The 25056-nt window shown below is 42.4% G+C and overlaps 1 protein-coding gene across 2 annotated transcripts in view; it reads left to right on the top strand.

The window, feature by feature from the left end:
• The window catches only part of mast2 (microtubule associated serine/threonine kinase 2), a 227943-nt gene that overhangs the window by 176482 nt on the left and 26405 nt on the right, over positions 1–25056 (top strand). Inside the window, exons 8-11 of one of the 2 annotated variants that reach the window (XM_034081341.1) lie at positions 16–94; positions 2526–2680; positions 13071–13146; positions 13444–13653. In XM_034081341.1, the coding sequence (XP_033937232.1) occupies positions 16–94; positions 2526–2680; positions 13071–13146; positions 13444–13653 (520 nt within the window). Of the gene's footprint in view, positions 1–15; positions 95–2525; positions 2681–13070; positions 13147–13443; positions 13654–22011; positions 22085–22380; positions 22591–25056 lie in introns of those variants that run through there. The other variant, XM_034081340.1, reaches the window with a different exon arrangement.

The raw sequence follows: 25056 nt of genomic DNA, 5'->3' as shown, positions 1-25056 counted from the left end.
CCTTCTCTCCCTCAGGACGGATGGCAGACGCTGGTCTCTGGCCTCGCTGCCTTCCTCTGGCTATGGCACCAACACACCCAGCTCCACCGTCTCGGTAAATATATCTGTCACTTTTCTATGTCTCTGCACGTGTTGTAGAGCGTCTTTGGAGCCCACAGATCCTCCCTCCTCTGTGATACCATCCCTTGTTTCCCACCTTCCTCTTCCTTGCTTCCTCCTTTCTAAAGCCCTTAAGTGTACTTCTTCTCCCTTCACGGTTTCTCCTCTTTTCCCTTCTATCACTATCAGGGACACATCATACGTCCCTCTGCTCTAATCCTTCTTCCTCTCCTTTACCTTCTGCCGGTCCTTCATCTCCCTGCTTAATACCCCAGAGCGCGGCTGCTCTGCGCCTGCTGCCTGCAGAATGAGACTCAGCGTGCTTCAAAGGCAGCGAGCCGACTTATCTGGCTGTTGGAGCTCTTAACATGAGATCCAGACTGCTAGCAGGGCTGCTAGCTCACTGTTTGTTAATAAATGACTTGTTAGATGGAAAGGACATCCCTCAGTGCCCAGTAATGACTGATTTGAAGGTTGAAAGACTTCTCCATGTGGGTTCAAAGTGAGATCAAATGTACTTTGAACTACTATTTAAAAACCAGTCTAATGACTGAATATCTTGGACATACTTCACTTTAAAATAGAGTCATTTGAATGCTGCTGGATTAGGCTGTGTGTACCAGAGATTTGTAATAAAAACTTTAGAAATGTTAACACGATTATTGCATGAGCTCCATGTAGTCCAAATAAAAGCAAGAGTCAAAGTGACTTTCATCGTCTCGTTCTCAACACACCTGCACACTTAAAGTGACTGGTTTGGAGGCACTGTTGTTATATTTTGCTCTCTTTATAGTGTCATTATAAAGCAATGATTCTATTTTAATCCAGTCACACAAAACAGTAAAGTGACAGAAATAGAGATTCATACTTTCTATTTTAAGATCTGAGGATGTGTGTGATCTAAAACAAGGCACAGCAGATTCACTTCTCTCTGTGGCTGCAGGTGCAACAGAATGACATTACAATGCACTTTGTAAAGTGACCTTGTCTCCACCATGTGGGGGTGCATGTTTTACACACATCTTCAGAATCAAGTTAAATATGAGATGTTTATTATCTGGACTAATATTTTAACATTCATTGTCTAATGTGGCTAGCATATCAATCAATCAATCAATCAATCAATCAACAACTTTATTAATCCCGCAAGGGGCAATTGGTTATGAGCAGCAGCAGCTTATGTCATGAACACAGGCAGGAACATACAAGAAGAAAACACACAGATACACCCGGGAGCACAGATGTGGATCATTCCAATTTACACTATAAATAGTTCAAAGCATCACAATAATAAATAAATAATCAAGTTAAAAGCCTTTTCAAGAATACCAACACAGGAAGACAGTTCTCTCTGCTTAATTCTGTATCTAGAACTCAATAAAAGTCAATTGTCATCCATTACATGTCACTTGTTAGACCCTTTTATCCAAAGTGACGCACATACTCAATACTGTGGCCAATCCACACAGGAGCAATTTGGGGTGAAGTGCGTTGCCCAGGGACACAACGACATGCTGACTGCAGTGGGGTTTGAACCTGTGCCCCCCTGACCACAATCCACTGCGCCACAGCCTCCCATCCATTACTCCTTTGGCTTCAGATCATATATACAAGTCAAAAGTGTTTTGAGTTTTTTGAAAGCTCGGCCTCACATCCCGCTTTTGAACTCTCCCTGCCGGCCCTGTGCTCTCCTCTCCACCCTGCCCTGTGCTCTCCTCTCCATCCTGCCCTGTGCTCTCCTCTCCATCCTGCCCTGTGCTCTCCTCTCCATCCTGCCCTGTGCTCTCCTCTCCATCCTGCCCTGTGCTCTCCTCTCCATCCTGCCCTGTGCTCTCCTCTCCATCCTGCCCTGTGCTCTCCTCTCCATCCTGCCCTGTGCTCTCCTCTCCATCCTGCCCTGTGCTCTCCTCTCCATCCTGCCCTGTGCTCTCCTCTCCATCCTGCCCTGTGCTCTCCTCTCCATCCTGCCCTGTGCTCTCCTCTCCATCCTGCTCTGTGCTCTCCTCTCCATCCTGCCCTCTCCATCCTGCCCTGTGCTCTCCTCTCCATCCTGCTCTGTGCTCTCCTCTCCATCCTGCCCTGTGCTCTCCTCTCCATCCTGCCCTGTGCTCTCCTCTCCATCCTGCCCTGTGTTCTCCTCTCCATCCTGCCCTGTGCTCTCCTCTCCATCCTGCCCTGTGCTCTCCTCTCCATCCTGCCCTGTGCTCTCCTCTCCATCCTGCCCTGTGCTCTCCTCTCCATCCTGCCCTGTGCTCTCCTCTCCATCCTGCCCTGTGTTCTCCTCTCCATCCTGCCCTGTGCTCTCCTCTCCATCCTGCCCTGTGCTCTCCTCTCCATCCTGCCCTGTGCTCTCCTCTCCATGCTGCCCCACAGTAGCTCCAGCGCTGGTTGTAATCTGTGCTCCCTCTGTGCTCCTCCTCTCACAGTCCTCCTGTTCATCTCAGGAGAAGCTGCACCAGCTGCCCTTCCAGCCCACTCCGGACGAGCTGCACTTCCTCACCAAACACTTCAGCTCCGAGAGCATCACGGACGAGGAGGGGCGCCGCTCCCCAAACATGAGACCGCGCTCCCGCAGCCTCAGGTAGGAGCTGCTTTACCAGTTTACAATCTAACCACAAACACTGAGCAAAGTCCTGGCTGCAGCGAGCAGAGGTCACCACAGCTGAACGTGGAAACACATGTGGAATGGCCATTAAGATTCTCTTATAATAAGATTCAAAAGTGCTTCATTGATCCCTGCGGGGGTTTAAGGGCACGTTACTGAATTAAATAAAGAAATGTAACATACGATTAATTTGTTAAGGACAGGAGTAGCATAAGTGATGGTTTTACTTGATTAACTGTGTCGTGCATTATGAATATCATTAAAGCCAGGTTTAAGCACAAGTTATTCTATGGTTAGACAGTATTGCAGAGTTGAGCTATAAGTACATGTAGTGGTTATAGATGCTAACAGGGGTGAAATATGTCCAGGGTGATGGTCTGTTGCCTCAGTGATTTGATATTTGAGGGAGGAGTTGAACAGTTGAATGGCCACTGGCAGGAAAGATTTCTCTGAAGAATGAGTCCTGCACTGAATGTGCTGCTGTGCTTGACCAGCATGCACAAGGTGGGTAGGAGGCCACGGCTAAACGTTCTGATTCACATCTTGCACCATACAAGTTTGTTGTTTTGCTGCATTGCAATATTGAAGAGACAGAACATACAGTGTACAGAAGCCCAGTTTTAGATGCTGGTCTTATGAGTTTTGTTTGGAGGTGCTTGACTCTGTGATTACTTTATGCATGAGTTAAACCTTGAACTGCAAGTCAAGACAGGGGTTGGATCCAGTTTGCTCAAAGTGCAAAAGACATCCACCCTCTTCATTTCATATTGACTACCAAACCAAATCACTCCTGCGCTGGCCTGTCTTCAGAGGACATTCTAGAAATAACCTTATTATTGTATTTATTTAGAGCACTCAGTGGACTAGCCTAATCCTGCAACTCAGGTCTTTAACATCTCCAGTTCATTGCAAGCATAATCTTTTACATTAGTTTGTAATATTCCTTCCTCTTCATGTTTCTAAATGTGCTTGACAAAACATGAGAAACATCTCATATTATAATGCACTCAACACCACGACACACTACAGCCTCAATAACAAACATATGCATGTACAAATCAATCAATATCTCTGCCAAGGTCAATCAATTTGAACAACAATGGCAGAACAGTAATATTGTCTGCATTACATGGAATAGGTTGACATGATAAAGTGGCCTATAAGTATATAGCTGCTGCCGTACAACACCTGGCTCGTATATTCTTTTTAAATGTGCCACATGAGTTATTCACTTATCCAAATGATGGCCAAGACATTGACATTAACACCGGACATGAAAAATAACTGGACTCGTGCTTAACCAACTTTAGTGTTTGAAGGCTGAGTATGAACAAATAAGTGACCAGTTGAGTTGCCTTACACACAGGCCTCGATGCCCTTAGTTGTGTGTGTGTGTGTGTGTGTGTGTGTGTGTGTGTGTGTGTGTGTGTGTGTGTGTGTGTGTGTGTGTGTGTGTGTGTGTGTGTGTGTGTGTGTGTGTGTGTGTGTGTGTGTGTGTGTGTGTGTGTGTGTGTGTGTGTGTGTGTGTGTGTGTGTGTGTGTGTGTGTGTGTGTGTGTGTGTGTGTGTGTGTGTGTGTGTGTGTCAGTCTCCAGAAAGGTCATACTCTCCCCTCTGATGTGTGAGCGACGAGAAAGCGCACTGTCTATATCACTGACACTCACCTGTGGATCTGTCTGTCCTTCAGCTGTTTCTCTCCGTCCGTCTCCAGCTCAAATGTCTTCATGTTCTCTACGATTCTCCGTCTGTGTGTAGATTGAACTCACTTCACGCTCTCCTTTGTATGTCACCCTTCCTTCCTTCCTTACACGTTTCTTTATTCTCATCTTTGTTTTCTCTCCTCACCCACACTTGGTGTCTCACCTCCATCTCTTGCTCTGCAGCTTCCCCCGCCCCTCCCCCATCTTTATCTGTATTTATTTACCGCGAGGTATTGGATTCTTTCATCCTCCGAGATGAAAGAAGGCAAGACCGAGTCGCATGGTGTGTATCTGATTAGAGTCCCACTGTGTTTGAAGATTGATCCCAGGCTCTCAGTATGTGAGTGTGTGTGTGTGTGTGTGTGTGTGTTTAAATAAGTGCCCTCTCACGTAATCCACCCTCACCCTGTGTCCTTAAATAACTTCCCTGGGCAATAGAACACAATTAGAAAACCATAACATTAGATGTTGAGAACAATTAGAGAACAGGAAACTTAAAAAGGACTTATTATGCTTTTTCGGGTCTTCCCTCTCCTGTACTGTGTTTCTCCCCCGCACACTCCCCCCCCTGCCTGAGAAGCCTCTATTGGACTCCTTTATTTACTTCCATAACATAGTGACATCACTATGTTACTCTCGTGCTTCTATTGGCTAGCGCTACAACACATAGTACATGATTAATTTTAGGTTAAGAGACAGGACATCTATAAGCGGTTCACCAATCACAACAGAGCCAGCCAGATACCCAATCAGAGCAGACTGGGCTCTGGTTTCAGACAGAGGGTGAAAAGAGATGCTGCAGCGCAGGCAGTATGAGAAACATAAATAACTTTTTGAACATTAAAGCAAGGAGACATGTCCGAGTTAATGAGCATAACAGGGACCCTTTAAAAATATTTAAGCTTTTGTCAGATATACAATGAAAGCTCACAAAACAATGCTTTAATTACTCCGAGGAAGTTTATAAACTTGGAGGTGACTTTGAAAGTGTGCACGGTGGATGAGCCTCAGCGGAAAGCCTGACATCATATTAGTCCTCCAGCAGTGAGTGTCATTAAAAAGCTCTTAGTGAGCCGCCTGCAAACTGTCTGCAGATAAATAACCAACTGAGGGGCAACTGAGGATTAGGGGCTGGGTTCTATTAACCAGCTCACTTCTGGATCCAGTTCTGAGTTGATAGAATCCCCTAATGAGGATACTAGTGTGAGGAACATGTAGTGAAGAGGATGACGTGAGTGACTGAGAGGAGAGGAGATGGTGATTGGACCCAGGGGGAGGAACAAGTGTGTCTCTGTATGAGAGAGAGGGAACAAATGAAAATGAGCTGCAGAGCACAATTATATGCTAATTTTACGACTCCGCCGTGAGTGATGGCAGTCACCCTTTTTTATCATTTTACACTTTCTCCCTAATTTGTATTCTCCCCATCTCATCCTCGTTGAGTTAAGTTTCTACAGTGTATCTATCACCTCTTATCACTCCCTTATCTCTCCGTCGGACCACCATCCACCATACTCTTTAGGTCCACATGCATCCATCATTCATGAACTGTTACAGGCTGAAGCACCCCATTGACTTTCTGGAACACCACTTTCCCTATTCTATCATTCATATCAGTAATCTAAGACAAAACAAACCCGAAGCGGTAATTCTGGTTTCTGTTTTATATTAAAGAGGCCCTATTATGTTTTGGGGGGTTTTACCTTTCCCGATGTGTGTTATATAGGTTGTTATGCATGTGAATGGGCTGCAAAGGTTACAATCCCAGAGTTCCCTAAAGAGGGGGTTTCTCTCAGACACACTCCACCCCCCCCCCTCTTTTTGGAAACACATCCATGGACTCCTTTGTTTACTATTAACACAGTGACTCCACTATGTAACACTCACATTTCTATTGGCTCCAACACATTGTACATGGGGCTTAGGGGGACCTCTAAGCGGTTGACAAATCACAACGGAGCTGGCAAGCTAACCAATCAGAGCAGAGTAGGCTCTGGTTTCAGACAGAGGGTGAAAAGAAGTGCTGCAGCACAGGCAGTATGAGAAAAATAAAGAGCTTTTTGAACATTAAAGCATATTCCACCAAATGTGGCCCACCGCTTTGTAGTTTTAGGAGATGTTACAGAGATGTCTTTAAAGATTTCTATGGTGTACACATGCAATCACAGTACTCATTACATTCCCACACACACACACACACATCCACATCCACATCCACACATACACACACACATAGTCACACACATAGTCACACACCTCATCCCCATTCTAGCCGGCTCTCTGTCACGCTCAATTAGGCCTCTCATTTCCCAAGTCGCCGCCTCAGTTGTGAAGCATCAATGTTATTTTTCTCTCTCACACACACACACACACACACACACACACACACACACACACACACACACACACACACACACACACACACACACACACACACACACACACACAACACACACACACACACACACACACACACACACACACACACACACACACACACACACACACACACACACACACAGCAGCCTCTCCCCCCTCCTCACCTCTTCCTCCCACCCGCCTCACCGTCACCATCTTATTGGCTGTCTCGACTGATTTACTTCAATTAGCCTCCCTACCAATAAGCTCTTTTGCATTTTGAATGCCTTTTGTCACAGGTGACATCACCACTTAGCTCGGGGACGAAAAGAAAGATGCCTTTCCAACAATGTTTTAATTATCCAATGTTATAAAACACCCTGGGGTTGCGATTTAATCTTTTATTCTATTTCGTTAATATTTCCGTTTTTTCTCACACTTTTGAACTTGTTGCCCCACACTAAAACAAAAGTACTCTTCACAACTTCCTCCCAAGCCTCGTTTCCAAGGTCGTTTCTCAAAATAATGACGAAGACATTTTTCCCAGGGATTGCCGCGGGGCAATTTTTATTTCCCATTACAGTAGAAATATAGCCGTTTTCTAATTAGCCTTTGTCTGGGTTTCTCGTGTTATTCATCCTGGGGATTCACTCCGACCTCCGCTGCAGCTGGCTCTGTACAGGAGCTTTATTTTAATAAAACAGGCTCACGGCCACGAGCAGGCGAGGAGAATAACACAGAGAGGAGGAGAAGATATTCTGTGCAAATTAAAGAATGTACATAACAGCCTCTGGCACTGAATCCATCTCTGTCAAGGCTAACCTTTAATTACTGAGCCCGGTGGCAGAGCACGCTGCCAGGGCTTTTGATCGATTCTTATTTTTTAAGTAACACGAACATGAAAGGAGAGTTTGAAAGTTGAGGGCCTTAGAGCTCCCGGTGATGGACGTCCATCAGCAAAAGGTTGAGTGTGTGTGTGGGCGCGCACAGTTGAGCTGTGCTTAGTTGAAAAGGTCAGTTAACAAAAATCATTAAAAAGCTACTTTCTCTTTTGCCTTTAGAGTAGAGCTCCTTTTGCAGGAGCAAACACCATTCCATCGCTTTTACAGTCATAAACGCTGCGCATGTTTCATCAAGTTGATACAGATTTGTCTGTATTTGCATGTGTTTTGACACATTTGTTAAAAAAAAAGTATTTGCATCAATTTTGAAACTCTCCGATTAGAAGGGTTTTGGGTTGTTGTAGCACGTTTGCACCTGTCGGCCACCGTATGTTAGGGCTGTGCTTTCGATTGATGTAGGATCTGTAGGAGCTACTGAAAATTCAAACTCAACACTTCCTTTCTAATTTCACGTTACAATCTTACCATAAAACCATAGGGAATTTGTCTCTCGAGCTTCTGCAATTATTCAGTTTAATTGTCAAGGCAGAAACTCATAACCAAAACCACTTGAATGTTCTAGTTTTACTTCAATATTTTGTATAACTTAAACTTTATTCTCCCCAATTAGAAACACACAGATTAAATAAAAAATGTGTTGAGGTGGAAGATATTTGTGTAATTATCAATGCTGTTATCACCACAAACTAAATTATATTAACTACCTTTTAATTGTTGTGTTTAGAAGCATATCTACGGAGCCCTGGAGGGTTCATTGAGAGCAAAATAAATAAAACGTGGCCACGTTTTACTTTCTCGTTCGCACGAGTTAATAAAGCGTGCGCACGAGTTAATAAAGCGTGCGCACGAGTTAATAAAGCGTGCGCACGAGTTAATAAAGCGTGCGCACGAGTTAATAAAGCGTGCGCACGAGTTAATAAAGCGTGCGCACGAGTTAATAAAGCGTGCGCACGAGTTAATAAAGCGTGCGCACGAGTTAATAAAGCGTGCGCACGAGTTAATAAAGCGTGCGCACGAGTTAATAAAGCGTGCGCACGAGTTAATAAAGCGTGGCCTCTTTTATTTAAATTGAGGGATTCCTGTCCGTGACTCACAGAATCTGCTGCCCACAGCTGTTTTATAGAAGGAAAACCTCCTTCACTTTATGAAATCTCTGTGGCACCAGTGGCCTGTACTACGAAGCAGGATTTGCTATTTACACTATTCATTCATGAAGTATGACGCTGCGCTGTCAGCACGCGTCTCCATGTTTGTGATTGGTCAAATGTTGGTAACCCCGTCCCTTTCACGTGAACGCGCTCTCAACCGGGCAGAGAAACTTTGGTTGATTTGCTGAGTTAACCAGCTTCGTAGGACCGCTTAGCGACATCGCGTTTGTTAGGGTTAGTTAAGCCGGGTAAATCAAACATATCCAGGGTCTGTTGAACTGGCTTCGTCGTACAGGGCACTGGAGGCAGTAACGTGTAATTCAGCAGAATCTGAGAAGAGCAGCACCAGCTGCAAAGAGCGGTGCCTTTTACTGTTTACTTCACTGCGTTTCCCTTCATTAGAACCGCTGAATAGAGATCGAGGCTGCCTCTACACACCTCTACACTAGTACTGGGGGGAAACGATTATTTCGAAAACGATTAATCGGGCGATTATTTGATCGATTAGTCGACTAATCTAACGATTATTTTTCTGTTGTTCAATTCATAAAAAACGTAATGTAAAAAAAACGTAATGTAAAAAAAAAATGTTCACGATACTGTGTCTCAGGGGATCTTAATATTTAACAAACTATTAATGTGTTATACCAGATTAACGGAAATAATCTCAGCTAACTGACGATACAAACCATGTTTACCAAAACAAAACACAAGTCTCATAAGAAGCATCTAAATGACCCATGAGCGAAAAATGCTAACGGACATTGGCACAGAACTCAAGATAAAAGTACCCTTATTACTTATCGTAGCTGCACATACAAGATATCCGATTAAAGCTGAGACTCCACAGATTATGTAGGTATATAGTATCATCACTGAGTGATCCGGACTCGCGACAGGGGAAGCAAATACAGTCATCACAACACGTACCTTTACAGAGCTTCTAGGGAGATCGTCTCACCACCATAGCTGTCAATCTGATCAAAAGACGTGTTCAATGGCATTAAAATGAGAAAAAACGCGGCTGAATCGGTTAATCCATAGGTTTTTAACGTCTATGTATAAAAAAATGATGAATGAAATGAAATTTATAATCCATAATTCCATTTTTATGTAAAAATCGGAGAGCAAATGCTAGCTGCTAATGGTAGCCACAGCTAGATGCCGCTTTAAATGTTCCAACATAACCGTTGTGCTTGTGTGATATGCCAACTCCATTTAGCGAAGACTGCAAATGACAATATCTTTGCGTTTTAGACTAACTTTAAAATATTCCCATGCTTTTGAAGACCTAGGGCGAGATGTTTTCGTTTGAGGGCTTCGTGCGCAATCCTGTGAGGAGGAGGTGGTAGCCGTTTCAGTCTCCATTGTGTTTGAAGTGCGATTGCGAACTGCTTGTTGCTTTGGGTGACCCACGTGTGTGTAGCGACGCGTCGACGCGGAAATATGTCGTCGACATTGCTACAGCACTACTCTACACACATCGAACTACCAGAGTATTCCCCTCGTTTTATGAAGGAGATGTCCTGTCACCGGGGCGCGCGCGCATGTGTGCGTGCGTGCGTGTGTGTGTGCTCAGCTCTGTGTGTGCGTGTTCGGTGTGTTTGTGTGTGTCCGACAACACCGGCATTTGTTTTCAAATGACCACGAACAGTAATTTACACAAATCTGGTTCTCCATAGTTATATGTGTATTCCCAAATGAAAGAAAGTCGTTTAATCTTAATCTCAATGTGCTATAGTCCTGCCGGAGTGCACCGGAACGAATGATACTATCATAAACAAATGCCCACACACAAAACGTGGCCACGTTTTATTTATTTGTCTCTCTATGAACCCTCCAGGGCTCCGTACATATCATTCAAAACCTGGACAAAATAAACCAAAACTATTATTATTTTTATTTTTATCGCTGAATTTATTTTTGATTTTATTAATCCGTGTGAATCTGTGCTATCTTGTTTTTCACTCTTACCCGGTTGCTGTTTAAACAATTGAATTTCCCCACGGGGATTAATAAAGGTCCATCTTATCTTAAGTCAAGATGCCATCAAAGGACATTTATCCAGAAGTATATAGTATAAACAAAATCAAGATCCCAACAAAGCAGGTGAAAACAAAAGAATAATGTGAGCTCAGCTACGTACTGTATACCTGTGTGTGATAACTTGTCACAGTGTGTGCAAGCGTGATCATAAACTGCCTCCATGAGGTGTGCCTCGTATGTCACTTTCAGGCTTCTCTCATTCCTATTAGGCTGGTAATTGGACTGCGAGCTGCCGATGGATGACTCAAAGCATTACCTCATCGTACTGGTCGTGCGTGCGTGTGTGTGCGTGTGTGTGTGTGTGTGTGTGCTGTGTGTGTGTGTGTGTGCGTGTGTGTGTGTGTGTGTGTGTGTACAGATGACTCATACTAGTAAAGACATCTGGAGACAAAACATTCTACTTTTACCAGCACCTCTTAATCTCAATTTGCGTGACTCTTTAGGAATGCCTGTAAAATACCTTTGGTATTTTTATGGCTTTATTTATTTGTATTTAATTTGGTATGAATTATTTATTTTGATTAACACTGCTTTCATATTGAATTTATATTTTTGAAATTCAGAAAATAACTCAAGCAATTTGTTTTACATAAAATGGTTTGAGTTTTACACCAGGGGAAAAATGAAAATATACAATTAATGAATGTGAAAGGGTTGTTTGTGTCCTTCAAACAAGACAAATAAATGCAATTTGTGGTGAGATAATCCAAATAGCTCTCATTATAGTTTCTTTTTTGTAATTTCCTTACTACCAATGTCTGTATCTTGTAAAAACATACAGAACGAAAAACTATTTTATAACACAAAAACATTGTTTTTTTTTCTCTTATAAACAATTTGACCTTGGAAGATTTAAAAATAAATGGAGAATAGAATTTGGCACACAATGATTTATATGTGTATGATAGAATTTCGGAAAAGATGAGTCCCATGAGGAGGAAAATAGAGAGGAGATGAAGTCCACTTTGTAAAAAACTGATGGATTGATATTCTGTTGGAGCGGGTATATACTGAAGGAGACATCACTGTCAGTCTGTCCGGTCATGAAACCCCCCTGAGAACTGACGGACCCTCACTGCAGTTGAGTTGTGGACAGCCTCGGTTTATTACTGACAGCTACACACACACACACACACATGCTATCCGGGGTCCAGCGGTCTCCCGAGGCCTTACCTTTGTGCCGTTCTGTGTGTGTGCAGCCATGTGAGTCCAGAGGTTGCCATGGTCCTCTGGTTTACACCGCTGAAGGCACACATATGATGAAGACCCCGAGGTCCCGTTAGCACGTGGGTCCACCATCCAGCTTTTATTCCCACTGTGCCCGGGTGACCTGACAATCCTGAGTGTATCATGTATCCTGGTCAGCACTACCTCCTGTAGGAGAAGATGTATCCTTCAGAAGAACTAGGGCTTATTATCTCAATTGTAATTACCATAGAAGAGAAAGTGCAAGGCCGTTTCCATAAGTGAAAAATAATAAACCCATAGCATCACCACTGTGAGGTCTCTGCTACCTTAATTTAAAGACATGTACTTGCTGTGTAACAAAGGTAACAGTAACTGCTGCTAAATGCTACAATATGCATAGATAGCTGTTGCCAACTTTAGATTTTGGGCGGCGCCATCTTTGTTTTCTGCCACCACAAGACTACAATATTTAGACATGGTGTTGGCCGCTTGTATTTTATACAGTCTATAGCTGTGAGCATTTTTTTCAAGATTGTTTTATATATAACATTCGTAGGGAACTCAGAAGGTACAAATATTAGGAATTTCTCCAAAAAGTCAGTAAAAAATAATAGTTATGCACAAAGTAGAAGAAGAAGAATTGTGTTTTTTTCTTTAGTCATTTGTCAATTTATATAAATTGGGACGCCATGAGACTACTGTAGGTATAAGATTTTCCAATATGGCACCCCTTTCATTACATAAAAGTTAACACTAAAACAGTTACCCATGGAGCGTAAGAGTTGTTCTCTGGCTGAGGTTCTCCCCCCAGGCACAATTCAATATATAGTATAATACACCTTTCTACACAGGCCTATTGGCAAAACCGGGATCAAATATAATTGTGAAAGTTCAGCTTTGATGATGTGGTGATCGTTTCTCATGATGAGCTACTTTCATTTTATATTTGAAATGATAAAATAACAGATTTGCGGTATTCCAACTTGAATGACTCCACTCACCTGTGTTATTGTGTATGTTTCCAGCCCCGGGCGGTCACCTATCTCCTTCGACCATGAGATCGTGATGATGAACCATGTGTACAAGGAGAGGTTTCCCAAGGTTTGTACAAGGAGACACACTTCCAGTACACAATTAAGTCTTTTTAATGAAAAAAAATAAACACTACACTTGTACTTTTAAAGGTCTCAAATAAAAGAAAGTCTAGCTTTTAGGTATATATATGTTTTCTGTTTAAAAAGGACAGTTTCAAATATTTAGTTAGAAGAGATTTTCTTTATTAACCTGTGCACATGACGTTTTTTGCCACCGAAGTCTCTCCATATGTCTGGATTGCACGTATCTCTACTGTGACTCATCCTTGTCCCCCCCTTTAATTGCCCGCCACCCTCCCCTCAGGCGACGGCTCAAATGGAGGAGCGTTTGGCTGAGCTGCTCTTCTCCTCGACCCCCGATAAAGTCTGCCCGCTGGCCGACGGGGTCCTGAGCTTCATCCACCATCAGCTGATAGAGCTGTCCAGAGACTGCCTGGAGAAAAGCAGAGAGGGCCTCATCACCTCCCGGTACTTCTACGAGCTCCAGGAAAACCTGGAGAAGCTGCTGCAAGACGTAAGTCCAGAAACATTCACTGCCCTGCACTCAGATACCTTTGTTTTAAGAAGGCAAAGAGTATTTCAAAGGTGACGTTAGTGGATAAAGAAACCGTATCCTATTTGAACAATTACCATAAACTCACTTGAAACTTGATTGCATTCCTACTGGATTTCTAGATCCAAAACGTTTAATATCCTTCGCATAAAAAAGAAAATATATTTATTCGAGAAAATGAAGATACATGTTTTATATCAAATGAATTACTCAAGGAGAGAACACATTTATTTGATATATATGTAGTTGATTTATTTTTAATAGCTAAATGTCAAGGTAAGCTTATTATGAAACACCATTGCAACACAAAGGCAATAAGAAGGGCTTTACCCTAAAAGGCATTAAAACAACATTTAAAAGACGTTTGTCTTTTAAATGTTGTTTTAATGTAATGTTAATGTCAGTAAGAGGAAGTGGAAAGAATTCAATAACAACATCTGCAGCTATAATTGATTTTATTTTAAGTTGAACCATTACCAATAAAGCTGGCTTTGGGTTATTAAAGTATGTCAGAAAGCCAATGCTATGAAGAAAGTGCTTACACTTCAATAACAAAACTGTTTGGCTGTTTACAAAATCACTCCCTAATTCTCTCATCCCATTCCATCTCCAACAATCACTCAATAAATCCTCTCTCATAGCAGAACATTGACATTTTAGATACTAACGACTCAGCATCATCTTGGCGTCATCACTAACAGATGAAGATGTTAGATTGTGTCCTTGCTGCAGATGCTTTTCATGGTGCATAACGCATTCATTTTAAAGTAGAATTTGTTTGATGATATTTAACAGCCCCTGCAGTTCTCTAATTATTTCCTAGAAAGAAATGGTAATTGACGGGCAGGTACCTGGAAAGGATTATGCAAATTGGTAGACTTCCAATGAATTAATTCCAATTAACTGCTGATATAACCACTTTTATTCAGTGCAGGTTAGCTGGAACCTAAAGTACAAACAATATGAAGAATAGCTTTCACTAATAAATCAATAATAACATGGGTTCAAATGAAACATCTGCTTTTAAAACTCAATACAACTAAACTGACCGTGATAACTGCCTCAACCAATCTATTCAGTGGCAAACTCCCTAGAATATTATTATACCGACCCCTATAATTAAAAGTCCAAATGCCGCTGTGTGAAAAGTCCCGTCCTGGATGAAGACATCATGACTATGGCAGCCTCCCGGTCACACTCGGTTCATCGTGGAACAACTCACGGCGTGACGCGCTTCTCTCGTTCACCCATCATAGTTACAACTGTCAGCGCCGTGTGATGTCATACGAATGGACGGCACATACAACTCCCTCAGCTATATCACATTCCTACACACACTCACACACACGTTTTGTTTATTATACCCTGTTTTGCTAATACAACTTGACACGTTTTTACGGACAGTTTTGTGTTTCGTTGTGTGTGAACGCAGACATTTATTTACATGTGTCTGTCCGTGGTGACATCTCTATTAGCTCAGTGTTCCAGTGCCTGGGGGGGGGCGACATTATGACTCCCACCGGCCTCTTATTGACCTTCTGTTCTACTGGGACACACACACACACAAACTATCCCTCCATCATAGACACACACACACACACATCCCTACCCGATTTTAATTTCCACTCCAGCAGTCACCGAGGGCTGACAGATGACTCTCTCAGACGAACAGGAGGGGTAAGGGAGGTGCAGTCGGAGGGATTTTTTGGGATGGGCGGGTTTCAAGGGGATTCCGCTGTTCTGATTGGCCCGTGGGCTTGCAGGGAGGTGGATGTGGAAGCCTGTTCGAATGCTTTTGGAGGGTGTGAGGACTGGACTGGAGCACATCTGGAGAAGACGCTGAAGCTGCAATGCGGGGGTGGATGATGACATCATCAATTAGGCGTGCCTTGTCCTTTTTTGTGTTGCCGTGTGGCACAGCAGCAGGTGGACAGAGGACAGTATGGAGCTGTAAGCAGGTGGACGGGAGGTTTGAGAACAGCCTCTGTGCCTGCGTCGTCTATGGGAATTCCTCTTTTGTGGCTTTTCGGCAGAAGCATGTCTTGCATCTCGTGTCAGAGGAGGCTGGAGGAGGAGGAGGATGAGGAGGAGGAGGAGGAGTTGGAGGATGTGTTGAGGAGTGAGCAAGTGGAAGGTGGTCACTACACAGCTGGGAGGAGGAGGATGAGGAAGAAGATGCAGACGCAGACTTTTACAGTTGAGTCCATCTCGGTTTGATTCTATCAAGCTTTATCGGCACTACGGTCTTGTTTACGTTGATGAGAAGCCCTGTAGCTTCTCACTTTGAATGCTGTTTAATAAAAAGTTAGAGCATACCAACTCACGCAAACTTTGAAATCACTCTCTGCTCAGCTTTGGTTCTGCTTTTGGTGGCTTTATTTGATGCCTCTGGAGCTGATAGTTCACGTTTTAGTTTTTCAGTCGGTTGTACTTTGTGTCGGATATTTTGTATAATTTTTTTGTTGAAACTAAATTAGCTTCTTTCAGCTTGTTACCGCATTTGAATATTCCAAAAGATAATTAAGTGTGTTTCAGAGGTCGATGACGAATACATTAATTATTAAATCTTTTTGTAATCATTCAGCTGCTGTGGTGGGTGTTTTTGTCTGTAGCTGGTTAATAATTCAGACTTCTTAATGAGTCATCGGGCGATGTTCTACTGGTGGATCTGACAGTGTGATGTATACTTTTGGATCAGTTAATAATGAAGACGTAAATGGGCAAAATGCCTTTTAGAATATACTGAAAAAACATGTACAACATTTAGTGTCTTTAGATGATCTGCAACTGTCATTAGGATTTATGAATGGTGCCTTCACTGCTTGGTTGTGACATCTGTTGGTCATCCAGATGTTTCCGTCACCAGATATATAGATAGTCTGTTATGCTGGTGTTGCTTAAAGGGGCAGTTCACCAAGTGACAATGAAGGACACTCTTGGTTTCCTTCAAGGGTTATAATATGGACATCTATTTTACAAAAATGTAACTATATATTATCATAGTATATAAGATAAAATAGATATGTTATATCTGAGCATTACATTAACCAACCATTCATTTAATAATAATCTTAACCCTCAATCTAATAATCCTGTAGATGCAGACACAGAGATGTTGTAACAAACACACACATTGCTGTATACACAGTGAAAGAAAAGAGTCTCTTGACAAATGAAAACCATGTCCTGTCCCATGTTGACAGCCTTGGCTTGATTCCCTATGGTTCTGAGTTAGCAGTCAGTTAATGGAAGTGAACTGAATTTATTTTATGGAGGTCACAAGATGTCCACTTGTCTTTCTAGAAACGGTGTCAATGATTTGGGTGGCCTGACCCTTTTACCTTGGACTGGGAAAAACATCACATGTAACCATGTTTCTCTCTTTGTTTGTAACCCTGAAGTGTTGTTGTTGTGACAATGCCAAACCAACAGGACTCACACATCATTGTCCAAGATCACTTAGCAGGTGTTTTAGTTGTAAGACATGTCCATTTGTATGTCCACTACTTCTGCTCCTGACATGCCTCTGTCCTTTGCCTTTGTCCTTCTTCCTTATCCTTTTTCTTTATTCATCCATTTCTTGTTCCTCTCCTCATGTCATGACCCCATTACAGAGCTCGCAGGAGTCCTCCTCACCTCTCCTCCTTCTGTCCTCCTCTGCTCCTGCTCTCATCTTTAATCTCTCCTTCACCCCATCTCCTCCACCCCTCTCTTCTCACCACAGCACGTCTTCTCTTCATCTACCCTCATCCATCCCTGTCACAGGGGGGCCGTAGTGACCTGCCTGGCGGTCACTATGGCAACCTGCATCCAGGCCATCCCTTGCTGGAACCCCAGGGAGACCCTGTTAGACCCCTGTGGGTCACCTGAGGGCGAGGGAGAGGCAGATTGCAAACTCAGCTCTGGTGATCTGTCACGGCGATGTGTTGATGGTTCACTCTGAAGCCTCAGCATGTTTATCACACACAGCTGAACACATCTGGCTTTAATTGGCTCTTAGATGGACTCAGGTGGAAACATCACCTGCTTGGAGAAAGTGATGAGTGCTCCTGTCCTGGGTGTGGTCCACAATAGGTGACGTCACCTCTGGGGATGAGAGTAGCCTGTAGAACAATGGCACACGATGCTCGATCTGCGTGCATGTTGTGCATGTTTTCTGCGTAACAGTACAGTAGGTTCACTCTTGACCGGAACAGGTTTGTTTCCGTATAAAATGTTTGGTTGAAACCATAAGCATGAGTATATTTTGAATTCTCTGTGGTTTGGACCTAATCAATGTTTTCCACAAATATTTGTTTTAAATAAACTGTCACACAATTAAAGACAAAAAAACCTTACATTTATTGGCTAAAACTTATCAATTATATTAAATTTGTAAAATGTTTTATCAGGTGAATTCAATAGAAACCTATGACAAATCTTTCTCAATGCTATAATTGTATTTTTATACTTTTGTTTATCACTTTATCAGACAATGTGTCCTAAATATCAATATTGGGGACATGTTTTAAGACCAATTATTAGATTACCAAGTGGGAGATGATTATGTAAAGAAATTCACCAATAACAAATATAAACCACATCGCAAATCGCAGACAAAATGATCTCAAAGTTGACAAACAAATAAGACCAATATAATGGAAAACATTGCCTTAAAAGTCGGGAACAATAAAACACTAACATGAACAATGATAAGTTATAAATTAGGGATCCTGAATAATAATATATTCCATGTGCACCGACGCAATATATGTGTAATAAAGTAAAATCTACAGATTATATCAAACAGTACACATGCATATAGTTTATAGTTGATTAGGATCCCCATTAGCTGGTGCATAACAACAGCCATATGAGCTGTGGAAGCACATTTTCTATAGGTTAACCCCACCAGGGAATCTCTTCCACATTAGACATGCAGACTGTCACACACACACACACACACACACACACACACACACACACACACACACACACACACACACACACACACACACACACACACACACACACACACACTATGACTGGTTAATTAGCCGCTGCGCTGTGGGGGTCCATTTCTCAGCTGTCCATTACTCACCGATCACTGGCCTGTAGACTCACCTCACACACACACACACACACTCTGTCTCCTTCACGCTTACATTATTCACCCTAATACATATTTAGCGTGCACATACAGTATACAGTATAGACCCCCCCCCTTCAGGTTTCATTACAGATATGAATATTTCAGGAGGGGGTCTGTTCCAACATAACCGTTGTGCTTGTGTGATATGCCAACTCCATTTGGCGAAGACTGCAAATGACAATATCTTTGCGTTTTAGACTAACTTTAAAATATTCCCATGCTTTTGAAGACCTAGGGCGAGATGTTTTCGTTTGAGGGCTTCGTGCGCAATCCTGTGAGGAGGAGGTGGTAGCCGTTTCAGTCTCCATTGTGTTTGAAGTGCGATTGCGAACTGCTTGTTGCTTTGGGTGACCCACGTGTGTGTAGCGACGCGTCGACGCGGAAATATGTCGTCGACGCTACAGCACTACTCTACACACATCGAACTACCAGAGTATTCCCCTCGTTTTATGAAGGAGATGTCCTGTCACCGGGGCGCGCGCGCGTGTGTGCGTGCGTGTGTGTGTGCTCAGCTCTGTGTGTGCGTGTTCGGTGTGTTTGTGTGTGTCCGACAACACCGGCATTTGTTTTCAAATGACCACGAACAGTAATTTACACAAATCTGGTTCTCCATAGTTATATGTGTATTCCCAAATGAAAGAAAGTCGTTTAATCTTAATCTCAATGTGCTATAGTCCTGCCGGAGTGCACCGGAACGAACGATACTATCATAAACAAATGCCCACACACAAAACGTGGCCACGTTTTATTTATTTGTCTCTCTATGAACCCTCCAGGGCTCCGTACATATCATTCAAAACCTGGACAAAATAAACCAAAACTATTATTATTTTTATTTTTATCGCTGAATTTATTTTTGATTTATTAATCCGTGTGAATCTGTGCTATCTTGTTTTTCACTCTTACCCGGTTGCTGTTTAAACAATTGAATTTCCCCACGGGGATTAATAAAGGTCCATTTATCTTAAGTCAAGATGCCATCAAAGGACATTTATCCAGAAGTATATAGTATAAACAAAATCAAGATCCCAACAAAGCAGGTGAAAACAAAAGAATAATGTGAGCTCAGCTACGTACTGTATACCTGTGTGTGATAACTTGTCACAGTGTGTGCAAGCGTGATCATAAACTGCCTCCATGAGGTGTGCCTCGTATGTCACTTTCAGGCTTCTCTCATTCCTATTAGGCTGGTAATTGGACTGCGAGCTGCCGATGGATGACTCAAAGCATTACCTCATCGTACTGGTCGTGCGTGCGTGTGTGGTGTGTGTGTGTGTGTGTGTGTGTGTGTGTGTGTGCGCTGTGTATGTGAGCTGTGTGTGTACAGATGACTCATACTAGTAAAGACATCTGGAGACAAAACATTCTACTTTTACCAGCACCTCTTAATCTCAATTTGCGTGACTCTTTAGGAATGCCTGTAAAATACCTTTGGTATTTTTATGGCTTTATTTATTTGTATTTAATTTGGTATGAATTATTTATTTTGATTAACACTGCTTTCATATTGAATTTATATTTTTGAAATTCAGAAAATAACTCAAGCAATTTGTTTTACATAAAATGGTTTGAGTTTTACACCAGGGGAAAAATGAAAATATACAATTAATGAATGTGAAAGGGTTGTTTGTGTCCTTCAAACAAGACAATAAATGCAATTTGTGGTGAGATAATCCAAATAGCTCTCATTATAGTTTCTTTTTTGTAATTTCCTTACTACCAATGTCTGTATCTTGTAAAAACATACAGAACGAAAAACTATTTTATAACACAAAAACATTGTTTTTTTTTCTCTTATAAACAATTTGACCTTGGAAGATTTAAAAAATAAATGGAGAATAGAATTTGGCACACAATGATTTATATGTGTATGATAGAATTTCGGAAAAGATGAGTCCCATGAGGAGGAAAATAGAGAGGAGATGAAGTCCACTTTGTAAAAACTGATGGATTGATATTCTGTTGGAGCGGGTATATACTGAAGGAGACATCAATGTCAGTCTGTCCGGTCATGAAACCCCCCTGAGAACTGACGGACCCTCACTGCAGTTGAGTTGTGGACAGCCTCGCGTTTATTACTGACAGCTACACACACACACACACACATGCTATCCGGGGTCCAGCGGTCTCCCGAGGCCTTACCTTTGTGCCGTTCTGTGTGTGTGCAGCCATGTGAGTCCAGAGGTTGCCATGGTCCTCTGGTTTACCACCGCTGAAGGCACACATATGATGAAGACCCCGAGGTCCCGTTAGCACGTGGGTCCACCATCCAGCTTTTATTCCCACTGTGCCCGGGTGACCTGACAATCCTGAGTGTATCATGTATCCTGGTCAGCACTACCTCCTGTAGGAGAAGATGTATCCTTCAGAAGAACTAGGGCTTATTATCTCAATTGTAATTACCATAGAAGAGAAAGTGCAAGGCCGTTTCCATAAGTGAAAAATAATAAACCCATAGCATCACCACTGTGAGGTCTCTGCTACCTTAATTTAAAGACATGTACTTGCTGTGTAACAAAGGTAACAGTAACTGCTGCTAAATGCTACAATATGCATAGATAGCTGTTGCCAACTTTAGATTTTGGGCGGCGCCATCTTTGTTTTCTGCCACCACAAGACTACAATATTTAGACATGGTGTTGGCCGCTTGTATTTTATACAGTCTATAGCTGTGAGCATTTTTTTCAAGATTGTTTTATATATAACATTCGTAGGGAACTCAGAAGGTACAAATATTAGGAATTTTCTCCAAAAAGTCAGTAAAAAAATAATAGTTATGCACAAAGTAGAAGAAGAAGAATTGTGTTTTTTTCTTTAGTCATTTGTCAATTTATATAAATTGGGACGCCATGAGACTACTGTAGGTATAAGATTTTCCAATATGGCACCCCTTTCATTACATAAAAGTTAACACTAAAACAGTTACCCATGGAGCGTAAGAGTTGTTCTCTGGCTGAGGTTCTCCCCCCAGGCACAATTCAATATATAGTATAATACACCTTTCTACACAGGCCTATTGGCAAAACCGGGATCAAATATAATTGTGAAAGTTCAGCTTTGATGATGTGGTGATCGTTTCTCATGATGAGCTACTTTCATTTTATATTTGAAATGATAAAATAACAGATTTGCGGTATTCCAACTTGAATGACTCCACTCACCTGTGTTATTGTGTATGTTTCCAGCCCCGGGCGGTCACCTATCTCCTTCGACCATGAGATCGTGATGATGAACCATGTGTACAAGGAGAGGTTTCCCAAGGTTTGTACAAGGAGACACACTTCCAGTACACAATTAAGTCTTTTTAATGAAAAAAAATAAACACTACACTTGTACTTTTAAAGGTCTCAAATAAAAGAAAGTCTAGCTTTTAGGTATATATATGTTTTCTGTTTAAAAAGGACAGTTTCAAATATTTTAGTTAGAAGAGATTTTCTTTATTAACCTGTGCACATGACGTTTTTTGCACCGAAGTCTCTCCATATGTCTGATTGCACGTATCTCTACTGTGACTCATCCTTGTCCCCCCCTTTAATTGCCCGCCACCCTCCCCTCAGGCGACGGCTCAAATGGAGGAGCGTTTGGCTGAGCTGCTCTTCTCCTCGACCCCCGATAAAGTCTGCCCGCTGGCCGACGGGGTCCTGAGCTTCATCCACCATCAGCTGATAGAGCTGTCCAGAGACTGCCTGGAGAAAAGCAGAGAGGGCCTCATCACCTCCCGGTACTTCTACGAGCTCCAGGAAAACCTGGAGAAGCTGCTGCAAGACGTAAGTCCAGAAACATTCACTGCCCTGCACTCAGATACCTTTGTTTTAAGAAGGCAAAGAGTATTTCAAAGGTGACGTTAGTGGATAAAGAAACCGTATCCTATTTGAACAATTACCATAAACTCACTTGAAACTTGATTGCATTCCTACTGGATTTCTAGATCCAAAACGTTTAATATCCTTCGCATAAAAAAAGAAAATATATTTATTCGAGAAAATGAAGATACATGTTTTATATCAAATGAATTACTCAAGGAGAGAACACATTTATTTGATATATATGTAGTTGATTTATTTTTAATAGCTAAATGTCAAGGTAAGCTTATTTATGAAACACCATTGCAACACAAAGGCAATAAGAAGGGCTTTACCCTAAAAGGCATTAAAACAACATTTAAAAGACGTTTGTCTTTTAAATGTTGTTTTAATGTAATGTTAATGTCAGTAAGAGGAAGTGGAAAGAATTCAATAACAACATCTGCAGCTATAATTGATTTTATTTTAAGTTGAACCATTACCAATAAAGCTGGCTTTGGGTTATTAAAGTATGTCAGAAAGCCAATGCTATGAAGAAAGTGCTTACACTTCAATAACAAAACTGTTTGGCTGTTTACAAAATCACTCCCTAATTCTCTCATCCCATTCCATCTCCAACAATCACTCAATAAATCCTCTCTCATAGCAGAACATTGACATTTTAGATACTAACGACTCAGCATCATCTTGGCGTCATCACTAACAGATGAAGATGTTAGATTGTGTCCTTGCTGCAGATGCTTTTCATGGTGCATAACGCATTCATTTTAAAGTAGAATTTGTTTGATGATATTTAACAGCCCCTGCAGTTCTCTAATTATTTCCTAGAAAGAAATGGTAATTGACGGGCAGGTACCTGGAAAGGATTATGCAAATTGGTAGACTTCCAATGAATTAATTCCAATTAACTGCTGATATAACCACTTTTATTCAGTGCAGGTTAGCTGAACCTAAAGTACAAACAATATGAAGAATAGCTTTCACTAATAAATCAATAATAACATGGGTTCAAATGAAACATCTGCTTTAAAACTCAATACAACTAACTGACCGTGATAACTGCCTCAAACCAATCTATTCAGTGGCAAACTCCCTAGAATATTATTATACCGACCCCTATAATTAAAAGTCCAAATGCCGCTGTGTGAAAAGTCCGTCCTGGATGAAGACATCATGACTATGGCAGCCTCCCGGTCACACTCGGTTCATCGTGGAACAACTCACGGCGTGACGCGCTTCTTCGTTCACCCATCATAGTTACAACTGTCAGCGCCGTGTGATGTCATACGACTGGACGGCACATACAACTCCCTCAGCTATATCACATTCCTACACACACTCACACACACGTTTTGTTTATTATACCTCTGTTTTGCTAATTACAACTTGACACGTTTTTACGGACAGTTTTTGTGTTTCGTTGTGTGTGAACGCAGACATTTATTTACATGTGTCTGTCCGTGGTGACATCTCTATTAGCTCAGTGTTCCAGTGCCTGGGGGGGGGGCGACATTATGACTCCCACCGGCCTCTTATTGACCTTCTGTTCTACTGGGACACACACACACACAAACTATCCCTCCATCATAGACACACACACACACACATCCTACCCGATTTTAATTTCACACTCCAGCAGTCACCGAGGGCTGACAGATGACTCTCTCAGACGAACAGGAGGGGTAAGGGAGGTGCAGTCGGAGGGATTTTTTTGGGATGGGCGGGGTTTCAAGGGGATTCCGCTGTTTCTGATTGGCCCGTGGGCTTGCAGGGAGGTGGATGTGGAAGCCTGTTCGAATGCTTTTGGAGGGTGTGAGGAACTGGACTGGAGCACATCTGGAGAAGACGCTGAAGCTGCAATGCGGGGTGGATGATGACATCATCAATTAGGCGGCCTTGTCCTTTTTTTGTTGCCGTGTGGCACAGCAGCAGGTGGACAGAGGACAGTATGGAGCTGTAAGCAGGTGGACGGAGGTTTGAGAACAGCCTCTGTGCCTGCGTCGTCTATGGGAATTCCTCTTTTTTGTGGCTTTTCGGCAGAAGCATGTCTTGCATCTCGTGTCAGAGGAGGCTGGAGGAGGAGGAGGAGGAGGAGGAGGAGGAGGAGTTGGAGGATGTGTTGAGGAGGAGCAAGTGGAAGGTGGTCACTCACAGCTGGGAGGAGGAGGATGAGGAAGAAGATGCAGACGCAGACTTTACAGTTGAGTCCATCTCGGTTTGATTCTATCAAGCTTTATCGGCACTACGGTCTTGTTTACGTTGATGAGAAGCCCTGTAGCTTCTCACTTTGAATGCTGTTTAATAAAAAGTTAGAGCATACCAACTCACGCAAACTTTGAAATCACTCTCTGCTCAGCTTTGGTTCTGCTTTTGGTGGCTTTATTTGATGCCTCTGGAGCTGATAGTTCACGTTTTAGTTTTCAGTCGGTT

Source organism: Pseudochaenichthys georgianus, chromosome 4 (assembly GCF_902827115.2).
Source record: "Pseudochaenichthys georgianus chromosome 4, fPseGeo1.2, whole genome shotgun sequence".
Taxonomy (NCBI): domain Eukaryota; kingdom Metazoa; phylum Chordata; class Actinopteri; order Perciformes; family Channichthyidae; genus Pseudochaenichthys; species Pseudochaenichthys georgianus.
The sequence above is the reverse complement of the archived record's forward strand: the minus strand, read 5'-3'. Positions and strand labels throughout refer to the sequence as shown.